At 31.7% G+C, this 25,330-nt stretch overlaps 4 protein-coding genes across 6 annotated transcripts; 2 read left to right on the top strand and 2 right to left on the bottom strand.

Moving 5' to 3' along the window:
- The first annotated feature begins 1,407 nt into the window (after positions 1 to 1,407).
- On the top strand, positions 1,408 to 8,232 carry LOC148237348 (interleukin-1 receptor-associated kinase 4-like). 2 transcript variants are annotated; one of them, XM_088206196.1, is made up of 4 exons: positions 1,408 to 1,516; positions 1,629 to 1,981; positions 2,073 to 3,226; positions 3,292 to 8,232. In XM_088206196.1, the coding sequence occupies exons 2-4, from the start codon at positions 1,639 to 1,641 to the stop codon at positions 3,670 to 3,672; spliced, it is 1,878 nt and encodes a 625-aa protein (XP_088062322.1). In that variant the 5' UTR covers positions 1,408 to 1,516; positions 1,629 to 1,638; the 3' UTR covers positions 3,673 to 8,232. The 2 variants fall into 2 exon arrangements, with proteins under 2 accessions (XP_088062322.1, XP_088062323.1); XM_088206197.1 differs by lacking the exon at positions 1,408 to 1,516 and having other exon boundaries at positions 1,767 to 1,885; positions 1,947 to 1,981.
- LOC148237347 (TELO2-interacting protein 2) lies at positions 7,872 to 10,099 on the bottom strand. The gene is made up of 5 exons (XM_088206198.1): positions 9,476 to 10,099; positions 8,836 to 8,958; positions 8,608 to 8,763; positions 8,314 to 8,541; positions 7,872 to 8,232 (listed from the first exon to the last, which is right to left on the bottom strand). Exons 1-5 carry the CDS (start codon positions 10,022 to 10,024, stop codon positions 7,972 to 7,974), a joined length of 1,317 nt encoding a protein of 438 aa, XP_088062324.1. The 5' UTR covers positions 10,025 to 10,099; the 3' UTR covers positions 7,872 to 7,971.
- Positions 10,100 to 10,335: 236 nt separating this feature from the next.
- LOC148237346 (transmembrane protein 181) lies at positions 10,336 to 18,012 on the top strand. Of its 2 annotated transcripts, none has more exons than XM_088205207.1 (13): positions 10,336 to 10,518; positions 12,158 to 12,272; positions 12,444 to 12,668; positions 12,728 to 12,990; positions 13,057 to 13,156; positions 13,396 to 13,549; positions 13,627 to 13,707; positions 13,776 to 13,875; positions 13,967 to 14,094; positions 14,832 to 14,981; positions 15,046 to 15,148; positions 15,213 to 15,437; positions 17,562 to 18,012. In XM_088205207.1, the coding sequence occupies exons 3-13, from the start codon at positions 12,520 to 12,522 to the stop codon at positions 17,690 to 17,692; spliced, it is 1,584 nt and encodes a 527-aa protein (XP_088061333.1). In that variant the 5' UTR covers positions 10,336 to 10,518; positions 12,158 to 12,272; positions 12,444 to 12,519; the 3' UTR covers positions 17,693 to 18,012. The 2 variants fall into 2 exon arrangements, with proteins under 2 accessions (XP_088061333.1, XP_088061332.1); XM_088205206.1 differs by having other exon boundaries at positions 10,347 to 10,518; positions 13,054 to 13,156.
- A 35-nt stretch (positions 18,013 to 18,047) lies between these two features.
- Positions 18,048 to 24,822, bottom strand: ova (ovaries absent). Its single transcript, XM_088205208.1, has 2 exons — positions 24,681 to 24,822; positions 18,048 to 21,429 (listed from the first exon to the last, which is right to left on the bottom strand). The coding sequence occupies exon 2, from the start codon at positions 21,393 to 21,395 to the stop codon at positions 19,893 to 19,895; it is 1,503 nt and encodes a 500-aa protein (XP_088061334.1). The 5' UTR covers positions 21,396 to 21,429; positions 24,681 to 24,822; the 3' UTR covers positions 18,048 to 19,892.
- Between the last annotated feature and the right edge of the window lie 508 nt (positions 24,823 to 25,330).

The following is a 25,330-nucleotide window of genomic DNA, read 5'->3' as shown; positions in this document are numbered from 1 at the left end:
AATATTTAAATTGCTACATTTTATAAATCATACAATTTATATCATTTTGATTGTTATATTTTTATTCATATTTTCTTATAATATATTTATTTTTCTGGGGGGCGGCTAAATAACGTTTGTCTTATCTAAATTCTAATTCAATGTGTTGTCGCCGCCTCAGTATGATAATTAGATGTGTATTAATCTGATACAGCATTACGAGTCTCATAAGGTATTGTGAGATTCAAAAATCCTTGCATATACCGTATTTTTCCGAAAATAAGACATCCTCCGAAAATAAGCCCTAGCGTGATTTTCAGGAGTTTTTGGAATATAAGCCCTCCCCCGAAAATAAGCCCTAGTTAAAATAAAATCAACGCCAACATGTGGCGATTGAAATTCAGAATGGAATTCAGAATTTGATTAGTTATGACTATGTTCCAAAAGAAAATGAAATGACTGTATTTGAATAAATTTGAAATAAATGTAAAATTCCTATATAAAAATAAATATTAATCGAAAATATATAAATTTACTTATTGTACGTGAAAAGTAAGCCCTCCCCCGATAATAAGACCTAGCTCATATTTCGGACCAAAAAAGAAAGTAAGACAGTGTCTTATTTTCGGAAAAAGACGGTAGGAATATAAAACTACGCGAAGATGAGAGAATTTTTTATTTTTTTAAATGATAAAGATAATCTCACAATGGCACGCGTATACATGTGGTCGCGCAACTACGCGTGAAGACTTGCAGCAGTCCGTACAACAGAGCTACGCGCACCCTCCTGTACGCGTGCATGGACACACGTAGCTTGGAACGCTCAGTCTTTAGAAGGCATTACATTTTACATTATTTACACACACGTTCCATTTTACACGTTTTACTTTTCTATAGGAGCTCTCCGCCCCGCCCTCGTGTAGGCATCCTGCAGTAAACTGCCAATGAGGAACTGACTTCGATATTTAAATTATTTACATAGAAAAAATGCAGTAAATAAAAATAATTTGTAGTAATGAGTATTCATTTGCAGTGTTCAATAAAAAACGTCATCGAAAATATTGTCAATTAATTAATCATAATGCTACAGGCGGCTTCCATAAATAATGTTACATATGCTTTTCAATGTATGATAATCTGCTACTGGGTATTGAATATAGCTTGATTTTTTTTCAAATGAATATTTTAAACAAAGGATTGCAGATTTATTGCTAAAAAGATTTAAGGTGCTATAAAAATAATATAGAGCTGTTATAAAAAAAATCATCAATGGTGATTTATAATAATATAAATTTAAATATTATAATAAGTTTGATTCGTCAAATTAATTTTAAAATTATGGTAGTAGTGTATAAATTAAAATATTATTTATTATATAAATATGTATTTTTAATTGATACAAACTTTATTCACGTGATGTGGACGTAAAAAAAATTAAGGCCAAAATAAACTTCTTAAATGTCAAAAGTTTTGACAGTTCTTATACTGTTGATATATTATTATTGATATATATAAATTGCATACAACGTTGGTAAATGTAAGTATAATTTCATTATTAAAAAAATAATTAACACTATTTAAAAAAAACACGTAACCTTAAATTATAATAAGTGAATATTAAAAAATCTTGTCTATTTACTAAATTTCAGATCAACTAATATGCAACAATTAGATCAAAAGGAACTGAGACACATACCAATAAAAGATTTGCAACCAGTGATCACGGTCCTTCAGGAAAATCAATCATGGAAGCAGTTAATGGCGCACATTCCTTACAATTTGCTTGACGGAAATGCAAACTTCCGTCCAAAGTACACGACAGAACATATGGATTTGATTCAAATCGCCGGTGATAAACAAAATCGGCCTTATGCTGAGATTTTATTCGAAGAATGGAGTACTTCTGGTAAAAACCGTCCGACATTAAAAGATTTGATTATGATTCTAATGAAAGCTGATTTATTTAGAGCCGCCGATTTAATTTCAATTCATATACTGAAAGGTATACATTTTATGAGTTAAATGAAAGAAAGCAAAAAGAGTATATATTTTGTAATTAAATGTATGTATTAATATTTGCTTTATTTTTATAGGTAATCCTGTTCAACGACCTTCAAAAGGTCCCGCTGCTTCAATCGACGTATCTTTGACTCGTCTCTTGGCCGAAAGAAACCCGAATAATGAAATTGAACGAGCCGTTGATGAAATGCAATATCCTAATTCAATAAGATCTGTAGCAACGATCGATAATAATTTAGAATACAAAGTTAAGAAGTATGAAAATAAAGATAAAGTTATGTTACAAGTATCGAGCGATACCGATAATAGATCGCAATCGGAAGGCACTGAAGAAGCGGAGCTCGAGAATGAAGATCAATCCAATCAATTTATGATGAGGACAGTAGACATGCCAGCTTTGGATATTTTATTAGAAGCTCCTGTTGTAATAAATAATGCGTCCAGTGAAAATGATAATATTTCCCAGACCGATACTGAGATAACCTCGGAGACATTGAACACTCAAAACATTCCTAACTTCAGTTTGATCAAAGATGACGATGAGCCTCCAGAAATGAGACCTTTCAATCTCTCCCAATTGGAGATGACTATTGGGCAGACTTCCGTGCCACAAATTGTAATCGATTTTGATTATTCAGATTCTTGTAGTATAGAAAACTCTTCGCAATCGACTGTATCGTCAAAGAGCAATTTGAGATCATACGAACTATCGTTAAGCAGTATTCAAGGTTTTAAGTATTCTAGACTCGAAGAATCCACAAATGGATTTGACGATCGCAATTATATAATTGGAGACGATAATTCTGGTTGTAAAATTGGATCTGGCGGTACAGGGAGCGTTTATTTAGCTCGAGGACTATTCGGTCATCCGGTTGCCATCAAAAAATTGTCATCTAACTCCAATACGGGATATACGGGAGAGATGATTCAAAATCAGTTCACTTCTGAGATTAAATACTTGACAAACTATCAACACGAAAATATTCTATTACTGTTAGGTTATTCGGACGATGGACCAAATCCGTGTTTGATTTACGAATACTTAGATGGAGGGACTCTTCTAGAGAATATATCGAAATCTGACCGATTTTACAGTGAAGAAAGAATCAGAGTAGCTTTAGGTATTGCTAAAGGTATAGAATATTTGCATTATGGCTATGAAACGATGTTGATACACAGAGATATTAAGAGTGTTAATGTGTTATTGACAAAGACGAGGATACCAAAGGTTAATTAAGATAATATATTTAAAGTATAAATAATTGTTTTTAATACGTATGATTTTTATTTCAGTTGTGTGATTTCGGTCTGATCAAGCAAATATCTGATCATTCGATGACTTCGAACATATTCGGCACAAACGCATACATGGCTCCGGAAGCTCTACGTGGCAACATTTCCGAAAAAATGGACGTGTTCAGTTATGGAGTCGTTCTATTGGAACTTTTGACTGGTTTGCCAGTGTGTGATGTTAAGCGAAGCAAATTCGATATTGTCTCGTACGTCGAAGAGATGTGCCCTGATGATATATCGTCTCTGGTGGATCTTAGAGCTGGTGATTGGAAGAACGCGCAAGACTTGTATGTGATAACAAAGCAATGCTTAGCTAAAGAAAGGGAAAGACCTATCATCAAAGATGTGATCAAAATGCTTCAAGTGTTACTCAAACGTTAATTTTTATATAATGCAAATATTATTTTTTTATATTTTTATTAATAATATTTACATACATTTATTAATATTACACATTTAAATAGATTTTGGAAATATATTGAAATTATTTTACACACGTTTACAATTTAATATAAATAATACACAAACAATATTGACCATCATAGTGAAACACTTAAAAATACTGTAATGGCTCCAGTAAAAAACAGGAGTAAAATCATAATGTTGAAGCACACAAATACTCACAATAGCTTTTCGTAAGCTATCAATTATAAAAAACTCAATCTATATAAGCTTGGATACAAAGCATAGAAACAATACTCTGAGCCTCTCATTAAATACCGTTGTATTTATGTATATACCCTCCATCATTATCGCATGATCGCCCACAAATAGCCACCTGAAAGTTACGCTTTCACCAAGGGATTTAGTGTAAGTAGAAGTTAACAATAATACAATTAGTCCTATATTGGCCTTCCCTCCTATTTGTCCTAAGATATATAGGACACATCAAGCACTTGCTCAAGTTATTAAGAGTCCGAGTCTTTAGACTCGGACTCTTAATACACTGAATATTGTGTGCACAAATTTTTCCCTCGTTTTAACTTCATACAAAAAACACATTAAACTGCGTATTTATTTTATCATTCAACAAGATGTTACTAATATCATATCAATTTAAAAAAATAATATCCTCAACATAACATTTTAAGTCCCTTTTTATTACTTACATTCCACCACCATCTGTCGGCCTTCCAATGTACAATCCATAACTTGCATGAAAATATTTTGCCGCTAATATTTGGCTCTAAAATGGTCTCAACTGTTCCAAATAGAGGACAATTTAAATGAGCAATACATAAAATTATAATTTTATAAAACGAATTGTTTGTGCATTACAATAATAAAAAACGAGCAATAAATATATATTTTATTTGTAGTGTGAACTAAAACCAATATTAGCTTTTTATTTTTCAACTATTGGAGATAACAAGTTTTTCATTATTCAACTATTGGACAGATTAGGTGCGTTAATCAGAACAGTGAACACTCCATGAATATCTTTCTGCAACGAAACTATTTGAAAGGAGTATTACATAAATTGGAAACAAGATTTACTTTACATGAACGATTTAACTCGTCGCATTATGACCAATGACACTCAGTGTGTCACCCATGCAAGTAATGACCACGCCCAATGTTACTTAGTTTCAGTCATTGGCAACACCAACGTAACGCTAATACAGTTAATTTATTTTAATGCACAAATCATTCGTTTTAATGCTCAATTTAGTATTTTTATTGAACATATATATATATATATATATATATATATATATATTTATTTAATGCTCATTTCTTATTATTGTAATGCACAAATTGTTTTATGGAGCAAAGTATTTATTTAAATCCACATATCACTTAAAATAATTCGCTGTTAAATCGCACCTTTTAAAATATGTCAGTAGCTCTATACCTTTTTAAACACAAATTTATTTTATTGATATGCAATCCAGAAGTTGACGTTCACTGATTTTATCATTGCGAATACAATAAGCAATCATTTAAAAATGATTTACAAATTTTACTGAAATGTTGACTAATAAAAAAATGATTATTATTTAAGAAAAAAGTTTTTGTCCCAATTATCATAAAAAAGTCACAGTATTCAACGTGTTAAGAAACACCAACTCGTCTCAGCCGATCACCAAAAACTAGAGGCACTTCCACATTATCGATGGTCCCCTACAGATGACCATCTGAAAGTTATGTTTTCTAGAAGGTATTTATCGAAGACGAAGCTAAACAATAATGCTATTGGTCCTAAATTGGCATTTTCTCCTGCACTAACTCAACTGATCACAATGAGCCAGACACCAGGCGACTCAATATTTTCACAACTGCGAGGCTCAATGACTTTTCCTAATTCAACGCCTGCATTATTATTGTATTTCAATTTAAATTATTTCTGTATGTGCAATAAACTATAAATATATATAAGCTTTTCTGGTATCTAACTGACTTAATACACTACTTAGCATAAAAACTATCTAACACAACTGTAGAACTCAAAATAATTGTGGAATTTATAAGTCATATAAAAAACATTATTCATATTTTAGCTATTGTTTAGATACAAAACTGTGACCCACTATTTTGGCCAAGGTTATATTTTACATCAATGAAAAACGGCACGACAGCACAAGATGGATCTTTACCCAAGAAGTTCCTCTATTCTTTACCAAACACTAATTACACTAGTTTACAAATTTCAGAAAAAATCTTACATTTGACACCATTTATTATATAAAATTGCATGTTGAATCTGAAAATAAAGTTTAAAAGTAAGAAAATTGAACAGCTTTCGAGATATTTCTAAATTTCCGTATTTTTCATTCAGAAAGTGTTTTTATATTTTATATATATATATACAGTAGCGTGTAAAAAAGCGCATCACTCTTTGAAATCGTAAAAATAAGATATTTCCGTCATCACTTGCTGGAACTCTCGGATATTTTGTATTCATTTAGGGGTAAGTCTCCATGGTCTAGTAGTTACCTAGTCAGTTGACTGACAACTATTGAGGAGAAAATATTTTTAAAATATATAAAGCCGATATCATTGTGTATTCGACAAAACAAATTTTGTAGTCTGTTGGTTGTAACTAATCAACAGCTCAAAGACTAAAAAAAACATTGGAACAGGTTCTACGAATCGTGTTAAGGGTAGTGGGCGTAGAAAAATCACCTCATCTGGTGAAGATCGGCCGATACGTCGAATTTGTTTACGCGATTGGCGTAAAACAGTGGTACATATTACTAGCGATATCAATGACACAAAAAACAAGCAAATAAGCGTGGACACAACTCATAGGCGTTTTAGGGATGAAGGTCTCTTCGGCCGTATACCTGCTAAAAAGCCGTTTGCACGCTATAGTATACAGTGAAATCTAAGTATAACGAAGCTCACCCCACCGAAGAAAAAATAAAATTTCTTAAAATAATATTTATAAAAAAAGTTTGAGGGTCAGCAAAACACCTTGAATGTCGCTTGTGGACATATCCAGCATACGCTAAGTCAAAGACGAACTGAATTCGGAGAAATATTATGGCAAGTTGTAAGGTCATTCTTAAATTCGGATCAAAATATTTCGTTATACTGAGATTAGTCTTCGTTACAATGAAAACATTTTGTATGAAAGTTTTTCGGGGGCAAACTAAAGATTCGTTATACTGGGAATTTCGTTATTCCAGTATTCGTTACAAAGAGATTTCACTATATATAAAAAATATGATTTTAATTTAAAATATCATGTTTTAAAAATATTTTACAATTATTATTAGTAATTTACATTGGTATGACACATTTACATTTTCTATAATCACATAAATATTTACTTAAAGAATAGAGAAAAATACAAATCAATTGGAATTAAAAGTAAAATACATTTGACAACCAAACAATCTGTTTACGCAATAATTCAGTCAGTAAATTAGAACTACTTTATTTTTCTTTCTGTAATTCACAGTAGAATAAAAAAAATCCTAAATTTTCTTAAGAATTATTCAAAACCGTAGATAAATTCTTAAACAGGGCTAAACTGAAAATCTGATTGGAAAGTGTTGTATACGCGATTGATAAGATGTTCATTTACCTTTAATTTGATATAAAATACTTTGCAATCGGCCTACTAGAACCGGAGATATATGCAATTAAGTAAAAACACTTTTTTATTAGTAAATTTAGCAATATCTCGAAAACTGTTCTTTCCTTATTTTTGATTATAAGAAATGACTGTCAAATGTCATGGGTCAAAATCGCTGAAAACTAGTGTTATTAATCTTTTAACACATCTTTTACATATTAATCTTCAACCCTCATTGTCCAGCTTCAGTGCCTGTCCCATTAGCCTTCGTACTCGACAAATGGAGACAAAATTTTTAAGATACTGTAGAGCTGCTAATCTTTTATTTGTCTATTATTTTGTCGAATATTTATCTCGATGATATCAAGTACAACTTTCTGAACTGTTTGTCAGCAGATCTCTTTGCTGATTAGCCAAGATACCGGTGTATAGAAAACTATTAATACCGAATGTATACTCATATATTTGTATGTATGATCTATGTCCTCACTGAGTCATGATTTGAATTTTGGTTTTTGTTCGTTTTTAGCAGATGAACCAAGGCATTTAAAACTTCTTTGGATCACATTACTATATTATCGGCATATACAAATATGTATAATAAAGTTATCCTTAAACAATACGCAAGTGAAAAATTTACATAAATATTATGCAAACTAAAACTTTGCCAAGACCGTGTTCCACACGTTTTGGAATTGTTTAGGAAAGGACGATAGCTTCACGTATTCTTCGGAAAGTAACGATTTACGCTGTTGTTCGTTACAAAGCGACAACATTATCAATAAGCAACGGACTTCGGCATACGTTTCGCTGCATTTTTTATGATGATGGATCACTTTGTACATCAGAATAATAAGCTGCTTATCCATATGGTAACTCCACACTGGCCAGCCAACTTTCAACCAGATTTCCAAACACTAGAAAGCACAAATGTATAATCAATACATTATTTAATTTTAACTTATTTAACTAGTGTTTAAATACAAAATAATATATACATTAAGGTAATCGACCATGTCTGTGTATTTGAAGACTGAATCGCTCAGATATATTTCTAATCCATCATTAATCAGCAGCAGTATCTTTTTCTTCCATCTTATAGCACTGCTTGAATTCATGTTGATCAAATGCGTGAGATATTTTACATAGGTTTTTTTCTTATCGTTGGCTGAAGCGATAGCTAGACCGTCGAGAAGAGATTCGTAAACTTCGTCTATCCTATTCCACTGTGTAATAAATAAAAACGTTTAATTACAATCCTAAATTAAAATTTCTAATTAATTAATACGTACCTGGTTATCTGATTTTGTACCCCCTATTATAGGCAATAAGAGAATCAAACATTGCAAAGTAGCGTTCACTATTTCCAATCTGGGGAATCTAATATATATTTCTAACGATTCGTATATCACAGTCTCGTATCCGTTTTGTTGACAGCCTGTTCTGTCCTGCGAGTTTAAAGCACAAATAAATAACCTCATATAATAAAAATGAATAACAATTATATTAGATGCACTTACAACATTCTTCAGAACAGAGCAACAACACTTCAAACCCTCAATCTTATTCCTCTCTTCGTAATCGTCGATTTGTAAAAATATCGCAGGGAATATAAGCGGATAAGGACATTTGATCTTGTGCGTCTGAAATAGATAACATATAGATAGTATTAGGTTGATTGATGGACTGGTAGTGACGGGTGGCAATTACACACAGATTGCGCCACTGCAGTAGTATTTTATATTTAGTTTATAATAGTTTACATATTTGTTATTGAAATATATGCGAGTGAAAGGTGGACAAGGCACCACCGGCCGTTGTCTTTCCGTCAAGGTCCACCAAAAGAATGTCAATGTTACAAGTGCTGCCAAGTTTTAGCCATAATGAATAAATAAATAAATATATAAATAGGCCCCTACACTTGTTTCATGTGAAGTAGCCAATATTTTGAATTGAAATATAAAATGTAAATGAGGTTGCGAAAATTATATGTCATACTCTGACACTAAAAGGCAAACATTTAAAGTAATCTCATCTCCATAGAAAATCTAAATCACTCTGTAGAGAGAAACAGCTTATCTATATAAACAGATCGATTGTAATTGAACAATTTTAAATCATCAGCAAGAGAATTGAACAAAACATAAATGCATAACATACCTTTGTCCATTTGTTCAACATGAGCCGATAGCAATGCAAAGCTCCCGGCTGCCGTTTCCACAATTCTTTGGTTAGTTTTTGATGAAGCTTCTCCATTGACACAACGAATATCTCCATTCCTAAATTCTCGAATGGAGGTTTATCGGGAAACTTTTCTCTCAAATCAAAATCGAACGCGTTCTTGAACAAACGATTGATCTCATTATAATGCTCTGAATAGCCATTGTTCCTAGCCCACGGTGTTCCAGTCTTCAGCTCGTGTAAGAGCAGAACCAAAGCAGCCATGAATTCGGGACTGAGTGACTTGAGTACGATGCGACCTTTGAGCAGCCTAATTGCTTCCATGAGCTTCGCGAGCCTGTCTGGTACGATCTCGAAGAAGCGGTCAAACTCATCGACAAAATTCGTTTCGACATATTCGTCGCGAGGTTTGATGAGCGGCGGTAACGTGCAGTCGTCCACTAAAGTTATGATCTTTAACCAGACGTTTGAGGATCGATACAGACCCTCCTGGAGCTCGGACTTCACTACTTCCATCGAAGCCGCCATGACGTCACACGCCCATGTGCGTTTGACAGAAGATGATCGACTTCAGTGTTGCTACTACGCAAAATAGTTCAGAATGATTTTGTGAAAATGATGTTCCATATTACCCCAAAAAATATATATTATGATTGCCACAACAATTAGGGTAAGTAAATTAAATATTTTATTAAGTAAGCATGTGACAACATTGATTTCTTAGATTAAAAATAATATTCCTACTTAATATTAATTTATGAAATATCTATATAATTATTTTGATAGAAATACCGTCATGAATTATTTGGGTCATGCCCGTTACAACTGTCGTTATGGCTAAGAAATGCTTGGTCCAAGCCGAGCGAAAAACTCTTGTCTAGTCTTTCTTTTACTGCTGGCTCCATACTGCAAAGACGTGGTGTTGAGTCCATATTTAATAATATTACCTAGAAATAAAATATATTAACTTAAACCTTGAGTGATTCGAGCTCCTATAAGACAGCTAACTCATCGATTTTAAGGTGAGATGACTAGTTTTTAAAAATATCAAAGGACACAATAAAGGGTTCATTTCGGATTTCTTTTGTTCGTTTAGAAACGTATTGAAAATGTTCGTTCATTTATGAACTCTGCGAGAGCTAAAACAAAAGTCGTTTTGGAAATTTTTGTGCATTTAATTGTCGAGAGACCGAAATATTTTTAATCGAGCGTAGAACGAGACCATGCTATGCCTTTTTGCCATTGTTTATGCATGCACACAAACGTATTTTCAACTCAGACCCAATGACGTTAAGCACGCGCGGCTTCTCAAACGCTCGCAATGAAACACAGTATATTTTTTTACATTTTTTCTTTACAAATAATAATATTAAAAATAAATAATTAACAAATAAATCTATAAAAATTAGACCTAAATTTCCTAAAATAAAAATACATCTATAAACAAATAACATATAAAAATAATAAATTTAAAAAAAAATCCCTAACAATCTGTGCATTTTATTACACACTTTATTAATTTGCACACAGCTCTGTGATAAACATAACACGAAAAGTTACTCGTACGTCTTGGTCTAATATTACAAATACTACTGGGCGAAGACGATGTAGAAAGATTTTCGAAGACAAAAGTCTTCACAAATAATTCTATCGCTGACTTTTGCGGTTTATGCAAATAAACGTTCTTCTATCGTTAAATTATATTTTTTTTACTAAGTCTATCGATAGGAGGCGTATGAAATACTTTCGACGGCATCAATTGTTAATTCGCCACTCAGACTATTTATGGATCCATATCTTATAGACATTGAAAGCCATAATATCAATGAGCTCCATAAATATCCTGAATGGCCACCGCGATCAACTCCGACTTTTGTTCTATAAAATTAATATTATACTGACATCATTTATTCATTATAAAATTGATATCATACTGACATTATTACGATTCCTCGGAATCATTATATCTTTCGGAAATCGCTATACATATTATTTTAACTAAAGTAAGTTTATATTCAAATTATTTAACGAAGTAAAAATATTAAATATACTTATTAAATTTAAAAATAAATGAAAAGCGCAGGAATATTATACGCTTCGGCGTACTCTCCCGACGACAGGGAAAAAAATACTGGCGCACGATAATAGCACTGTCTGATGCGTGCGGCAGAGCAAGTCAGAGGGTGAGACAACTTGTTCTAGCTCTCCCGCTCTGTCATACGTACTTGTGTTCTATCGATTATAAGAAAAAGCAGAAACTACATCAAAATATCTTACTTTTGTTGTCATTGCACTTACATACTCATGATAAAGATTATATAATAATTAATATTAAAATATAAAAAAACGTTTCATAATCGAGGACGCTTTATCATCGATGGAATACATTATAAGTTGGCACTAGTGTAATAATTTACCACTCTAATAAAGAGCTCAACAAAATTCTTTAATCTGTTTAAATGGTAATATGGTAATGTAAAATGCCATTTCAATAAATAAATTTAATACAATTACTGACTATTTATTATATAACTCAATACATGTCATTTAATAAATCATAAAAAAAATATTTAATTAAATTTATTAGTAAAAACAACTCTTAAGATAAAATAGTACTGTAATTATAGTTTAATATTTATATAATCAAATATGTTTTTATAGAAGTAAGTAAGCACACATGGCAAGCCAGCTAAACGCCGTGTTTGCGAACCCTTACCTACTTTTGTAAACCGATCAATAATCGCCAGCCGACATGTTTTGTTATCACAATCCTAAGGTAAAACGATCGCAAATACGCAATATCGTAACAAATTAATATTCCTCACACAATCTTTAACACATGCTTACAAAATTCCACTTATATTATAAACATTCATTATCCTTTTTTAAACAGTCACAATTTTCACCATATTTTATATAAAATAATGCGTATTTCTTCAAATTTCAGCTTCACACACATACTGATTATCATTCTAAATGGATTAAATGTTAATAATTCAAAAATAAATAAATAAATAGTTAAAATGGATGCTTCCGGTTTGGGGTATTCGTATCATTTGCCATCAGCTAACTGGAGTCTGAAAATCAGGAACGCTTTGTCGCAATTCAGCGATTTGTTCAGCGAATTCAACAAATATATATCTCCAGCATATCACCACGATAGATGTGAAAGGTGATAATAATTTTAATGATAAAAAAAAATATATATTAAATTTATTATTATTATTTCAGATCTGTTCAGATGAGGCTGTACTCCATGAACAAGGGAGAGTTTGTTATGGTATTTTTGGGATTTTTTGCTTTTTTTGGCTTAGGCGTGTTTATAGGATTAGCAGGGCCTCCAATTACATCAACTTCGATCCAGAGAGGTTCCAATATATTGGGAAATCATTCAACTTTGGCCACAGGACCTTTCACAATGAGAACTCCAGCTCTAGGGACTTATTGTCAGCAATTGTGGTTGATTGCTGAAATTGCGACAGATAACAATGATGGTTTGTCACATTTAATTAATTTATTATTTTTAACAAAAAAATGTCATTAAAAATTATTTTCAGAAGAAATATTTGATAAAAGCTTTCAAGTGAGTGTCTCCATCGATGGACTAACTGAAGAGCATAAACCAGTATCTATAATTCATCCAAATGATGTTCGAAATAGGTAAATGTGCTTTATTATTATTATTTTAATATTTAATCACTAAAATGATTAATAGAATCATTAGCTTCGTCTTACAAAGAAATTTTAATAAAACTTATTTATAGATATAGTATGTTTCAAATACAAAAAAAACAATACATACATCATAATATTTGTTTTTCTTACATAAGTAGTTCTTAAATAATGAAAATAATAAATATAGGACAATATGTTTCTCATTAAACTTTTATATTTGTAAGGACGAGACATCTTCGTTGCGAGAAACAGATTTGTGATGAATTCATAGTCCTGCATCTTGGATTTCTTGACTATACACATTACGTCTTGGGCGTTAAATTTTACGGCTTAGAAACTTTTAAACTACGATATCGCATTAATGAAGTTACGTTTTATGTAAGTATCTCATCTTAAACGTTAAACAACTTATATAATATATATATATTACTATAGAAATATATTAATATTATCAGTTCAAGACGTACAATTCTGCATTCACACAGATCGAAATATGGTTTAGGTTCATATTTTTATTAGGAACGTTCTTTGTTACAGTAAGTTATTTTTATCTCATTAATATTTAATCTGTATATTTTAAATCATTGATAATTGTATTTTACAGTGTTGGTTTGCACACACTCTAAGGAAGTATATTGTACACGATTGGTCCATTGAGCAAAAATGGCTATCTTTACTATTACCTTTGCTACTTTTATACAACAGTGAGTAATGATCAATTTAAAAATAAATAAATTCGTAGGTGGTATGGTTATGCAAGTCAATGTAAGTGTTATGGTTTATTTTTTTTTACAGATCCAATATTTCCGATGACATTTTTGATTAGCTCATGGGTACCTGGATTTCTAGATGCTGTATTACAAGCAACGTTTCTCTGCGCTCTTCTTATGTTCTGGCTTTGCATGTACCATGGATTGAGACAGGTATTAGTTTATATTAATACTTAACTCATTCATTAATATGTTGTATATTCTAAGCATAATAAATTAGAAAAGAAATAATAAATTAAAATAAAAAATAAAAATTTAACGACAGTGTCCAATACAATATAATATTGATTCTGTTCATATAAGACAAGCGGATATGTCATTTTAGCTTTTTCAAGGGGGGGGGGGCATAAGTTGGCCAGTCTGTAGTCGTTTTTAAATATTTCAATTTCGTTAAGATTCATATTCATTAAATGACACGCATTTTTCTGACAAAATTCAAAGGGGGGAAATGCCTTCATTTGAAGACACGGCAAGTAAAGTTAGTTTCAGCAAACATGTGTTAACGTTATACTTCATAACACGTCTAAAACTAATATCATTATATACTACTAATTACATAATCACTAATGATGTGGCGGCCAGGCGCGTACAGAGAGATACATTCCCTTTCGCTCGCTCGCGTATCAAGTGACGAGAGTGAGTGAGAGATAAAGGCGTTACGTGCGTTCCGCACGCCCTTATATCTCACTCACCCTCGTCACTTAACACGCGAGCGAGCGAAAGGCGGCCTTTATGATCCCACAAACACAAAAGAACGAAATTCCAATGGCGCTACGAGATGTAGATAACATTTTTTTCAAATATACATTTCTGATATACAATATAATAAATTCACTAATAAAGTTAAATTTAAATTGATTTTTCTCCTTCTTGTAATTATATTTTTACAGAACGAACGACGCTTATCGACCTTTTATTTGCCTAAGTTAATAATCGTCGGTATGATTTGGATTTCGGCTATCATCATGGCTACTTGGCAAAAATATAACGAGCTAAGAGATCCGACTTATAACTACGTAGTCGATACTACTCATTATTACGTAAGCAAAGCTTTAACTTATACAACGTGAACTTATAATTTTCATCATACGAATATTCTTACAGACATTGCAAATATTCTTCTTCACATTTGGTGGACTATATATTCTGTATTTAGTATATTTAATACTGAGAGCATACACGGATTTGAGAAACATGCCCTTCTTTGGTATGTTATAAAACTGATTGTATATATTTTATGAAAACTATATTATTTATGATGAATATTTTAGATATGAGATTGAAATGTTTAACGCTATTGATGCTGACGGTGTTAGGAGTAAGTTTAACTGTGACGACAATGAGGTTCGGAGCTGGAGTCTTGGAAGACAACTTTGTTGCAAGACTTTCAACGCATTACAATAGCTCAGCACAGTTCATGACTTTTTACGGTCTCCTGAACTTTTATCTCTACACAATGGCGTATGTATATTCGCCGTCTAACAAAGCACCACACGGTAAGATTATTTTATATGTAGATAATATCATATATGTATATAGTCAAAAGAACTTATATAAAAAACATATATTCAAGGATGAAACAAATCAAATTTTTTTCATAGAAAGCTTATATACCAATAAATACAAAAACATCAATCTTCAATATTTCTTTAATATCCAACCATTCTAATCTTTTAATCATACATTATCTCATTGCACTATTTCGTAATTTTTGCAAAATCATCTTATTTTATTTGTTAAGCATATATATTATTATTGCACTATTGTAAATTATTTTTTTGTATTTATACTTCACATATTTCTCATCATAGATAATATACTTTTTAATTTTTTATTTTTGATTATGTAATTACAATGTTGAAAATCACTAAAAATTATTTTTTTTATCTACAATTACTCCTAAATATTTTATATTATATTATAATTAATGAACATACATTTATTTTAACTACATTATTTTTTAACCATCTTTCTATTATACTAAATTCATTATTTAAGTTATCTACAACTTTTTTAACATTATCACCCATGCAATAAATTAAAGTTTCATCTGCAAACAGATGTATTTTACATTTTTCTATATTATTGATTATATCATTAATATGTATAATAAACAACAATGACCCTAATTTGGACCCATGTGGAACACCGTGAGATATTATTTTCTTTTTGGAGTAAGCATAATTTATTTCAACCTTTTGCTTTCTCTTTTTAAATAAAACCAAACAATCTTAAAACTATTTCACTTATACCTATAATCTTTCATTTATTTACCATTATACTTCTGTGTATTGTTTCTAAAGCTCTCTTGAAATCCAAGAAAACTGCTCCAATGATTTTGTTCGTATTCTTAGCCAACAACCAATCATTTATCATTTCTTTAAATGCAGTCTCCGTGGAATGTTTTTCTCTGAATCCCGATTGTTGTTCAAACTGAATGTCTTGTGAAATAATAAAACCCTTTAATTGCTTGATTACTACTTCCTCTACCTTTTTCATACAAGTTACCTTTTCCATACAAGGCAACATGTTAATTGGTCTCATTTCCTCAATCTTTTTACTATTTTTTATTTTAGGTATAGGTATAATAGTTACAATCTTTAAATTGTCAGGTATTTCTTCTTAGTAGTGCTTTATTTACTAAATAATATGATTTAGTTCCACTAGGAACTACTAATTTCCCATGTTTCTTTAATTATATTTACATTCAATTTATCTCTCAATGTAATACGTATTAATTTTTTCTGGTATCATGATTTTTATATATATATATTTCGTATTAATTGTGTCGTTTTTCTGAGTAGAAATATTTGAGTTAAATTATTTTTTTATCATACTAAACTTTCATTCGTCATTAGATTTGAATAATGAGTTTCACTTCTTCAATACTCATAAAACAAATTTTGATGCATGTTAAGTGCGGCGGCTATTTTAGGCTACTGCTGTGCCGTGTTGCATGCCCGTTTTGTACAATCACCTGTTGAATATTCTTCAAATTATAAATATAGCTACTGGGAATTTACAAAATAATAAAGCGGTGTTTTGAATTTGTATCACATTTAAAAAAATTATATTTGTCTTTAGATTTTAAACAAAATAAAATACATATCTCGTACTTAGTATTTTGCAGAACAATTATTTTTTAGTGAATATTTTCAAGTTTATATCTAGTGCGTTTAATTAAGCATATTTCTGCCTGTTTATAATATTCCAAGAACGGAGGATGCACTTTTAATTTAAATTAGTTGTTTATGAAAATTATTTGCTTAACAAAAATGTAGTTATCAGCTGCGCAAATCCATCTGAATATTTAGTAATCTCTTCTACGCCTTGCTTGATTTTGAGGGTGAGATATGTTGTCTTGCAATGTCACAACAAACATCTTGAAGGTTTAGGACACAAAATACGCATTTTAGAAACAATATATAAACTCACCTTCAAATAAAAATTAGACAGCCATAAATATAAGACGAGAATTATTGATTATTGAGGAACTTTTATTTTTTATGAATTTTTAATAATTTATACAATTCATATTTTTATTTTCTACTTTTATCATATAATATAAAAAATCTATTGATATATCTTATACATTGAATAAAATATTTATAATATTTTAGAAATATCCATAACGAAAGACAATCCTGCATTTTCAATGATCAACGACTCGGACGAAGACGTTATCTATGGATCGGACGAAGAAAGCAGACAACCGTTAAACAGGAGTCACAATGATGATGATAGCGATTAACAAATTGTTTTAAAACAATACAAATTAGTAAATAATTTTAAATGTACTATAAAAAAATGTGTGTTACGATATTATATAATAACTATCGTTGATTAGTTAAATTTGTACATACATTTCAAAAAAATATTAAAACGCAAAACGATGTATTTTCAGAATCGTTTTATTAGAAGAAAAAAAGATATTTTTAAAAATCAAACTGTCAATATTTAATTAATTAGATAAATTGTTTCTCGATTGTTGAATGTTATATGTATAAAAAACTATTAACCGCATGATCTGTTCATAAAAAAATATTTTAACAATAAATCTTTTATATCTAACAATTGTTTAATTTCACCAGAAATAATACAAAATATAATGTGTAAATTTAAACCTGTTTATTCGCAAATATATTACAAAGATAAGGCAAAGTGGCTCAATTAAAAGTAGCTCAAATCAAAAAAAATCATAACACAACCACTACGCATTTACAATCAAATCACGGGCTACTTTTAAGCGGCCCACTTTGCTTTAATAATGTACCTTAATACCACAACTAACGGAAACATAAATTAACATTTTCAAATAAAATTTAATCAAGTATCTCAGTCATGAACAATATATATATAATTCATTCGTAAAATTATACACAATCACGTCGAGTAGTTCCTTTAAAGTTTAAGTGAAATATCAGAACACTAAACACGATTCAGTCGTCGGATCTCGTCGGAACGATCTTGCCGACGTTCGATTATAATAAGAGGCACAAAACGAAAAAATCATGAGATCACCCGCTTTAATTACATTGATAACAACAAACGTTTAAACAGTCGTCTATGTACATCAGATCGTGTTTTATTTTTAAATCCGTATTTACATATTTGCGCCAACAAGTATAATTAATACGAGTGCATATTTGTTAAAAAAATTATAGTTAAGATAATATAAAATGCGGGAACTTCGAAATACTAACCCTGTGATATCGCGAGCAAAACTAATTTTTAAAGGATAAGCTACAATAAATATAAATAAGTATGAACTAATACAGTCTAATAATATTCAACGTTTTAAAGTGCTTGCTTTAATACATTATTTGAAATGTAAAAATTCATTATCTAATAAAACAAACTGCAGAGGCACAAATCGCATCGATATATAGGTACAATTTTTCAGCAAGGTTATCGACAAAATCAAGCAATTTAAAACACGAACACTTCATAGTCGTACGAAGTAATCCACTCTGGATCTAATCATACGGCATTATACGGAATTCTAGTCAGTCGTTTTCTATGTATACTGAAAAATAGTGACAATTTAAAAGCCACGGAAGATGGTAAATTCACAGAAGAATAATTTTCTTCTTATGAAAGGAGGGTATCAAGACATTGTAAGTCACTCAATGTTTGCATGCTGTTTTTTGTAATCGAAATGTACTATATAGCAGTGGATCTAACAAATAAAAAACAGTAGAAAGAGCGCATTGGTATGACCAATCCTGCAGTCGATAAAGAGAATATTACTACTGCAAAAAAACTATTGTTTGAGGATTTAGTAGATCTCTAATGAGGTGGAAATCACTTTTATAAAAGTTTATAAGCTTGGAAAGAAATAAAGTTTCTGTTGTTGGGATCAGATTAAAAACCTCATTCAGTAATGATTTAATTTCACAACTATTGCTGTGAATTAATGAGATAATTAAATGCAAATTCTTACAGTATCTCATATATGAAATTCAATGCAATATACAAAAATATGTATATTTGAGTGGACTAGAATTCAATCAATTAAAATTATGAGTTTTAAGAAATCTTTTAATCTGAACTGTAAGAAAAATTAAAAAATACTCCCAGGCTCCCAAAGATGAGAATAAGACTTCCAGATGTCGGAAACGATTACACGAAAGCGTTTAAAACGCTTTCGAGAAAATCAGTAGTATCGGAAAATAATAGTGGATTACTTATTGGTACATCTAAAATAATCATAAATCAATATAACCACATCACATTCTCCAACAAAATTCAAAACATAGATACATATTATTAAAAACCAGAATTTAAACATTAAATTATAAAAAGGTGTAGTATTCATCATTATCAAAATATAACTATAGATGTAATACAATATATAAATTTACGATTATATACACATTAAAAGCCTCAATTTACATTTATTCTGATATGAATTCATAAGCAAACTGGGGCTTTATCGTATTTTCGTTACACTAATCTATCGATATCACATTAGTTATATGAGAACTGCATAAATTATCGTGACACTGCTGCAACGGCTTCGGCTTGCTCTGCTCCGGTTCTCGGACGCTCGATGCCGAATTTTTGGAATCTTGAGCCGAGTCCGCCTCGGTCGAGCGTTCAGGATTTAAGGCTATACTCTCACTGGGAGGATGGTGGGGATCGGGAGTGGGATGAACGTTTTCGTTCTGATCGTCGTCGTCCGAGCAGAGGTCTATAACGTCAAACGGTATCTCAATCTCGATGAAGCACTCTTCAGATTGTTTTTTACGCACCGAGCTACCCTCCAGCGCAGTGAACGATACAAATTCGATTTCGTTGTCACTGTCCCGCTCCATCTCGCACAAGCGCGCATTCTTCGTCCTTTCGTTATAAACGTTAATATCGTCAGCGGTCCACTTTTCTATCACCACATGACACGGTTTACACTTCAAATACAACAATTGGCTATCTATGTCTAACATGAGTTTTCTTCTTTGGTTTGGGAAGGTCTGAGTGCGCATCCAATGACCCTCCGGCTTTCTGTATTTGACGGGGAAGTGACGGCCGGTGTGCTTGGTCCATTTTAACGATTCCAAGGACTGCGGCGGGGCAGAGCAGTATCGATCGATGACTTCTCGCTGCCGGTCTATCGTCTCGTATGAGTGTTGTCTGCTTTTATTGTTCAACTGACCGGCCAGGGAAGAAAAAGGAAAGTTCGTCAAGCCGTTGATGAGTGTCCGCCGCTCTCTGCTACCGTTCGGATTGTGAGGTTGATAATCATTCTTAACCGGCGACTCGTTACTAGCACCGGGCGTGTTATCAAAGAGACCGAGTGTTCGCATAAATCCTCGTTGATCGCTACTTTCGATCGTCTCCGGTTCAGGCGATAACCGCGACAAATCGATCGTCTCTCCTTCAGACCTTTTTGAACATGCATCTTCGTGATCTTTCAGAATATCTACACTCTCGAACGTCTGATCGCATGTATCGCACAGATATATGTTGACTGCCTCAGATTCTACAACCGAACTACCCGACATTTGTCTCTGCGGCAAGAGACACTTCCTGGTCACTTTCCTATCGTACAGCACGTTCTCGTTCCGAAACGTGACCAACAGTCGTCTCGTTTTCTTCAAATACAGTGACGTTGTACTGTCGCAATTGTTGACGTACAGCAAACTGGACGGCGAATTCTTGGCTAGCTCCTCGCAAAACTTTAACAGAAAATCGCTGCAGTGGTGTTTGTAGCAGAGCTTTATGATGTCCCTCAGCTGGGACACCCATTCGTTTGTGGACATTTTGGGCCTGATGAGAGGGTTAGAGTAGGGTACGTTTGAAGGCCACCACGTGGGCTGTTCGACGTTCTTCACAGTATCGTGACCCCACGAACAGTGCACCAAGAACGGCACGAACGTCTCCAGTTCCTCAACGGTCATCTTATACAGCGACTTGGGATTGCCCTTAACGAAAAGTAGCGGTAGGTTTGTGATCATTTTTGCGTCGTCCAATATGCGGTTTCAGAATTCACTGCAAATAAAAAAATTATACTTACATTATCAATTAGGTTAGCCATGTAAATTAATATTCTAAAAGAAGTATTGATTTACCAGTATTAATCTAATCATCAATTTTATCAACTATCGAATAATAGTATTGTCATATATAATAAAGGAAAACGCTGAAGTATCATAGATTTCTGCCAGTTCTGACCAAAATCATTCAATCAAGTTTGATGTTTTGAAAAACATCAAACTTGATTGAATGAAAAACATCAAAACCTGAAGGTCAAAATTTTAATATGGTTGTGGTCAGAATTTATATTACATGGGTTAGAATTGATATTAAAATGTCAGAATAAATATAAGATGGGCAGAATTTATATGGTGCAAGCGAGATATTTTATAAGATATTTCTAAAATAAATAATTTATTGCACATTTATATATATAATGTTATACAGTAGACCCCCAATAACACGGAAAATTGGGTATATGCTATTTGGATGTGTGTAGTTGGGGGACTAGAAAATATAATTTTTTGCAATAAGTATGTGTGGTGAGATATCCTCCCTTTGGCTCGCTCACACATAAAGTAACGGGAACCCAAGTAGCACGTCCCCAATTTACCGTGTTATTGGGGGGGTCTACTGTAATATTTTTTTTAATTCACATAATCATCCTATATTTTAATTCTAAGTAATATAATTTAAATATTATTCCTGAATAATATAATTTTGACCAGGCTGTTAATAAAATTCTGACCAAGATTTGATTTTTATCTGATCCAAAGTTGATTTAAATTCTGACTATTTAATTTGTTGCCTATTTAAATGCTGTCGATTTAATTAGGGTCATTTGTAAAACTATCATTAAAAACCAATGATGCAAATATATTATCAAAACTATCGTTATGACCCGCTATTACTTTTATGGGTCATTCGATATAGGAAAGCTGATAAACAATTTTAGATATATTCTGATGTTATTAACTTATATATTTAACTAGACTCGAACAATCATAACCTGGTCATATAATTTTATATCTGCGCTAGTCTTCATGCATGTACCTTTCATAAAAACGATCAATAATGATATGAATCATATCATATGATCCTTAAATTCTATTTTTCAATAAAAATCAATTGAAAACATCATCGCAAAAAATCCTGAGAATATAGCGATTACTTTTTTAGTCATAGCAATTTTAAGAAAGAATAAAAATTTTTGATATATTGATAATAAAAAAATAATTTCCAGTCGTGCCATAACACTTTAATATTTTAGCAGCCCATGTAGTGTTAAGATTTTTTGAACCCTCTTTCCATGTCATGTTAGTGACTAACAAATCTTCATCAAGAAAACCACCATTGAGCATTTTCCACAGCAAGTCACCATTCACAAAAAAAGATGACTTGCTGATGAAAATTTCGATGAGTCATATGAATCCTTGTTTTTGTTCTGAGAAACCCCTTCCCTCCGCCATGAGCCAGAGAGTCATAACCTAGCAATTATAGTTTACTTGCTGCTGAGGAAAGACAGACTGCTAGCACAGAAAGGAGCCTCCGTCGGGGCTTCGCCCTTGCGGGCGCCTTCAGAGATCAAAAATAGCATTTCCTTCGGATAACTCACATAGGATCACGAAAGTGGTGATAGCCCAGGATGAAAACACACTACTTCACCAAAGCGTAAAACAACAATTATGAGATACAAATCCCAAAGAAGCCAAGGAATGACCAGAAAGACCACCTACAAACTTCATGATTTTTAAACAATAGCGACAGAATATTTTAATAACGTCATCGCTTTAGGTCGTGTGGCGCTTGAAACGCGGTGAGCAAGCAAATAGATATTAATAAATATATAATAATTCTAAAAACGCTAACCTCTACTTTTTTGCTTTTGGTTTATGTTATAGCAAATCAAACATCTGTGACTGCCATTTATCCTTATTGGAGATCCTAAAGATATAAGATACATGTTCATACTATGTCAAATTAAAAATTACACACTATAAGTTAAAATTCTGTGAGTAACTTGTCTTATGGAGCTTATTTGGCAGAGAAGCTTACTGAACTAACGTAAAAGTTCAACATTAGGTTGATAAATTCACATTGCTAATATAGGTAGTGCTACATCCATTGTTTTCTTCCCCGGTATGAGTTTGAGTGGCACATATCCGTATATCAGAAAAACATTACGCTATTTTCTATAATAAAATATTGTGACAATTACTGCAAAAACATCATCCTGTATTGAAATTTCAATATTTATTTAATGAAATTGTGAATTATTGTCATATAACAGATATATTGGTTAAAGATAAGCATTGGTCATAATATTCGATGCTTGCCGAATATACAATATATTAACAATTTCCAAGAATTTTCGAAGGCTTGGAAGGCACTGATCTTAAAAGCAGTGGTGGAACTGTATGTCCCAAGATCTAGTAATAGAATTAAATGTGACATAAAATATGATTGCATAAGATGTTTTAGAAATATTAAAAAATATAAAAATAACTAACAAATCTGTCATAATACCTGCTGAATGTATATGAGCAATTTCTAAAAATTTTGGAAGGTTTGGAAGGCACTGGTCTAAATAAACTAATGCCGGATCTATACGGTTCGAGACATAGAAACATAATTAAATGTGGCAGCAAAATTGTTACAAATATAAAATATAAATTTTAATTGTATATTAGACAAACCGATTAAACAAATTGCCCATAAAATCTTGCCAAGTATATACGAGCAATTTGGAATTTTATAGAATGACTGAATAGTTGTATCAAGCAATTGTTGTTGCAATTAGAAACTGCTTCATTGGTAATAAAAATCAAGTTTATAGTTGTAAAAAAATTAAACTATAAAGCAGCGATGTTAAATTAAACAACTAGATATTATAACATTCCATTGTTTAGATATTACGCAAAAACTTCTACAACTTACTTTGTCAAGCAAATGGCATATAAAAGTAGTATTAATATGCAAGTAATTTAGACGTAATTTAATTAGACAACTGTGATAAAAACGGCGGCCATCTTGTTTTTTGAAATTTAAATAATACGGGTCATGGCCGAGATAGTTTACGTTTGTCTTATTTATATATTATATTGTAAAGTGTAGAAAGTTGTTGCAAAAATTTACGGAAATTTGAAAATTTCCGTGAAACTTCATAACGGTGGATATGGCGGTGACATTTTTTAGTATAGTAACATTGTGCTGATGACCAAATAATTCATTTAAAAAATACAGTGCGTTAAACAAATAAACTGAACTGTTCCATATCAGCGTGCTGGCTTTCTGCCTAGGTTCCGAGGGCATAGGGTGTGGGGCGGGCAATCCGCCCTTGTTTGGCGCCCGCCCCGCGCCCGTCGCCGCTTGACGCCCGTCGTCGCAGCCCGCGCGGTCGAAACACTTGACGTTCCGGCCATTGACCGTTAGCGCTTCAACTTTTAGCTCCCTTTCCCTTTGTAGATTGAAAGCGCTAAATCACTTTTGCTTGTATAAACAAAAAGTGCTTAAATATTTTTTAATTATATACATATAAGTATATAATACAAATTAAAACAAAAACTTTGTTCATCTAATTATATTTGTAGTAATAATTAATTTTAAGTTTATAATTGGACATATTACTTTACTACCCTGGTTTGAATTAAAACTCGTTTAGATATTTAAAAAAATGTTAATGACTTTTGTTTAACAATAAATAATTGTGAAAACATATTGGCAAAATATTGCTTTTACTATAATATATTAGATTCAAAAATAAGTACATTTTTTTATACCAATTTATATTATATTTATACATAATATATTAAATTATGCAAAAACTTTTAAAAATTGCGTGCCATTGTTAATAGTTAGGCCCTTCGTACACAAAGTAAGTATTCAATATCAATGTAGTGTACTCTTGTCATAAACA

This window comes from Plectrocnemia conspersa, unplaced genomic scaffold, assembly GCF_051122295.1.
Source record: "Plectrocnemia conspersa isolate PC_06_02 unplaced genomic scaffold, ASM5112229v1 ptg000002l, whole genome shotgun sequence".
Lineage (NCBI taxonomy): Eukaryota > Metazoa > Arthropoda > Insecta > Trichoptera > Polycentropodidae > Plectrocnemia > Plectrocnemia conspersa.
Note: the sequence above shows the minus strand (reverse complement) of the source record. Positions and strands in the feature narration are given on the sequence as shown.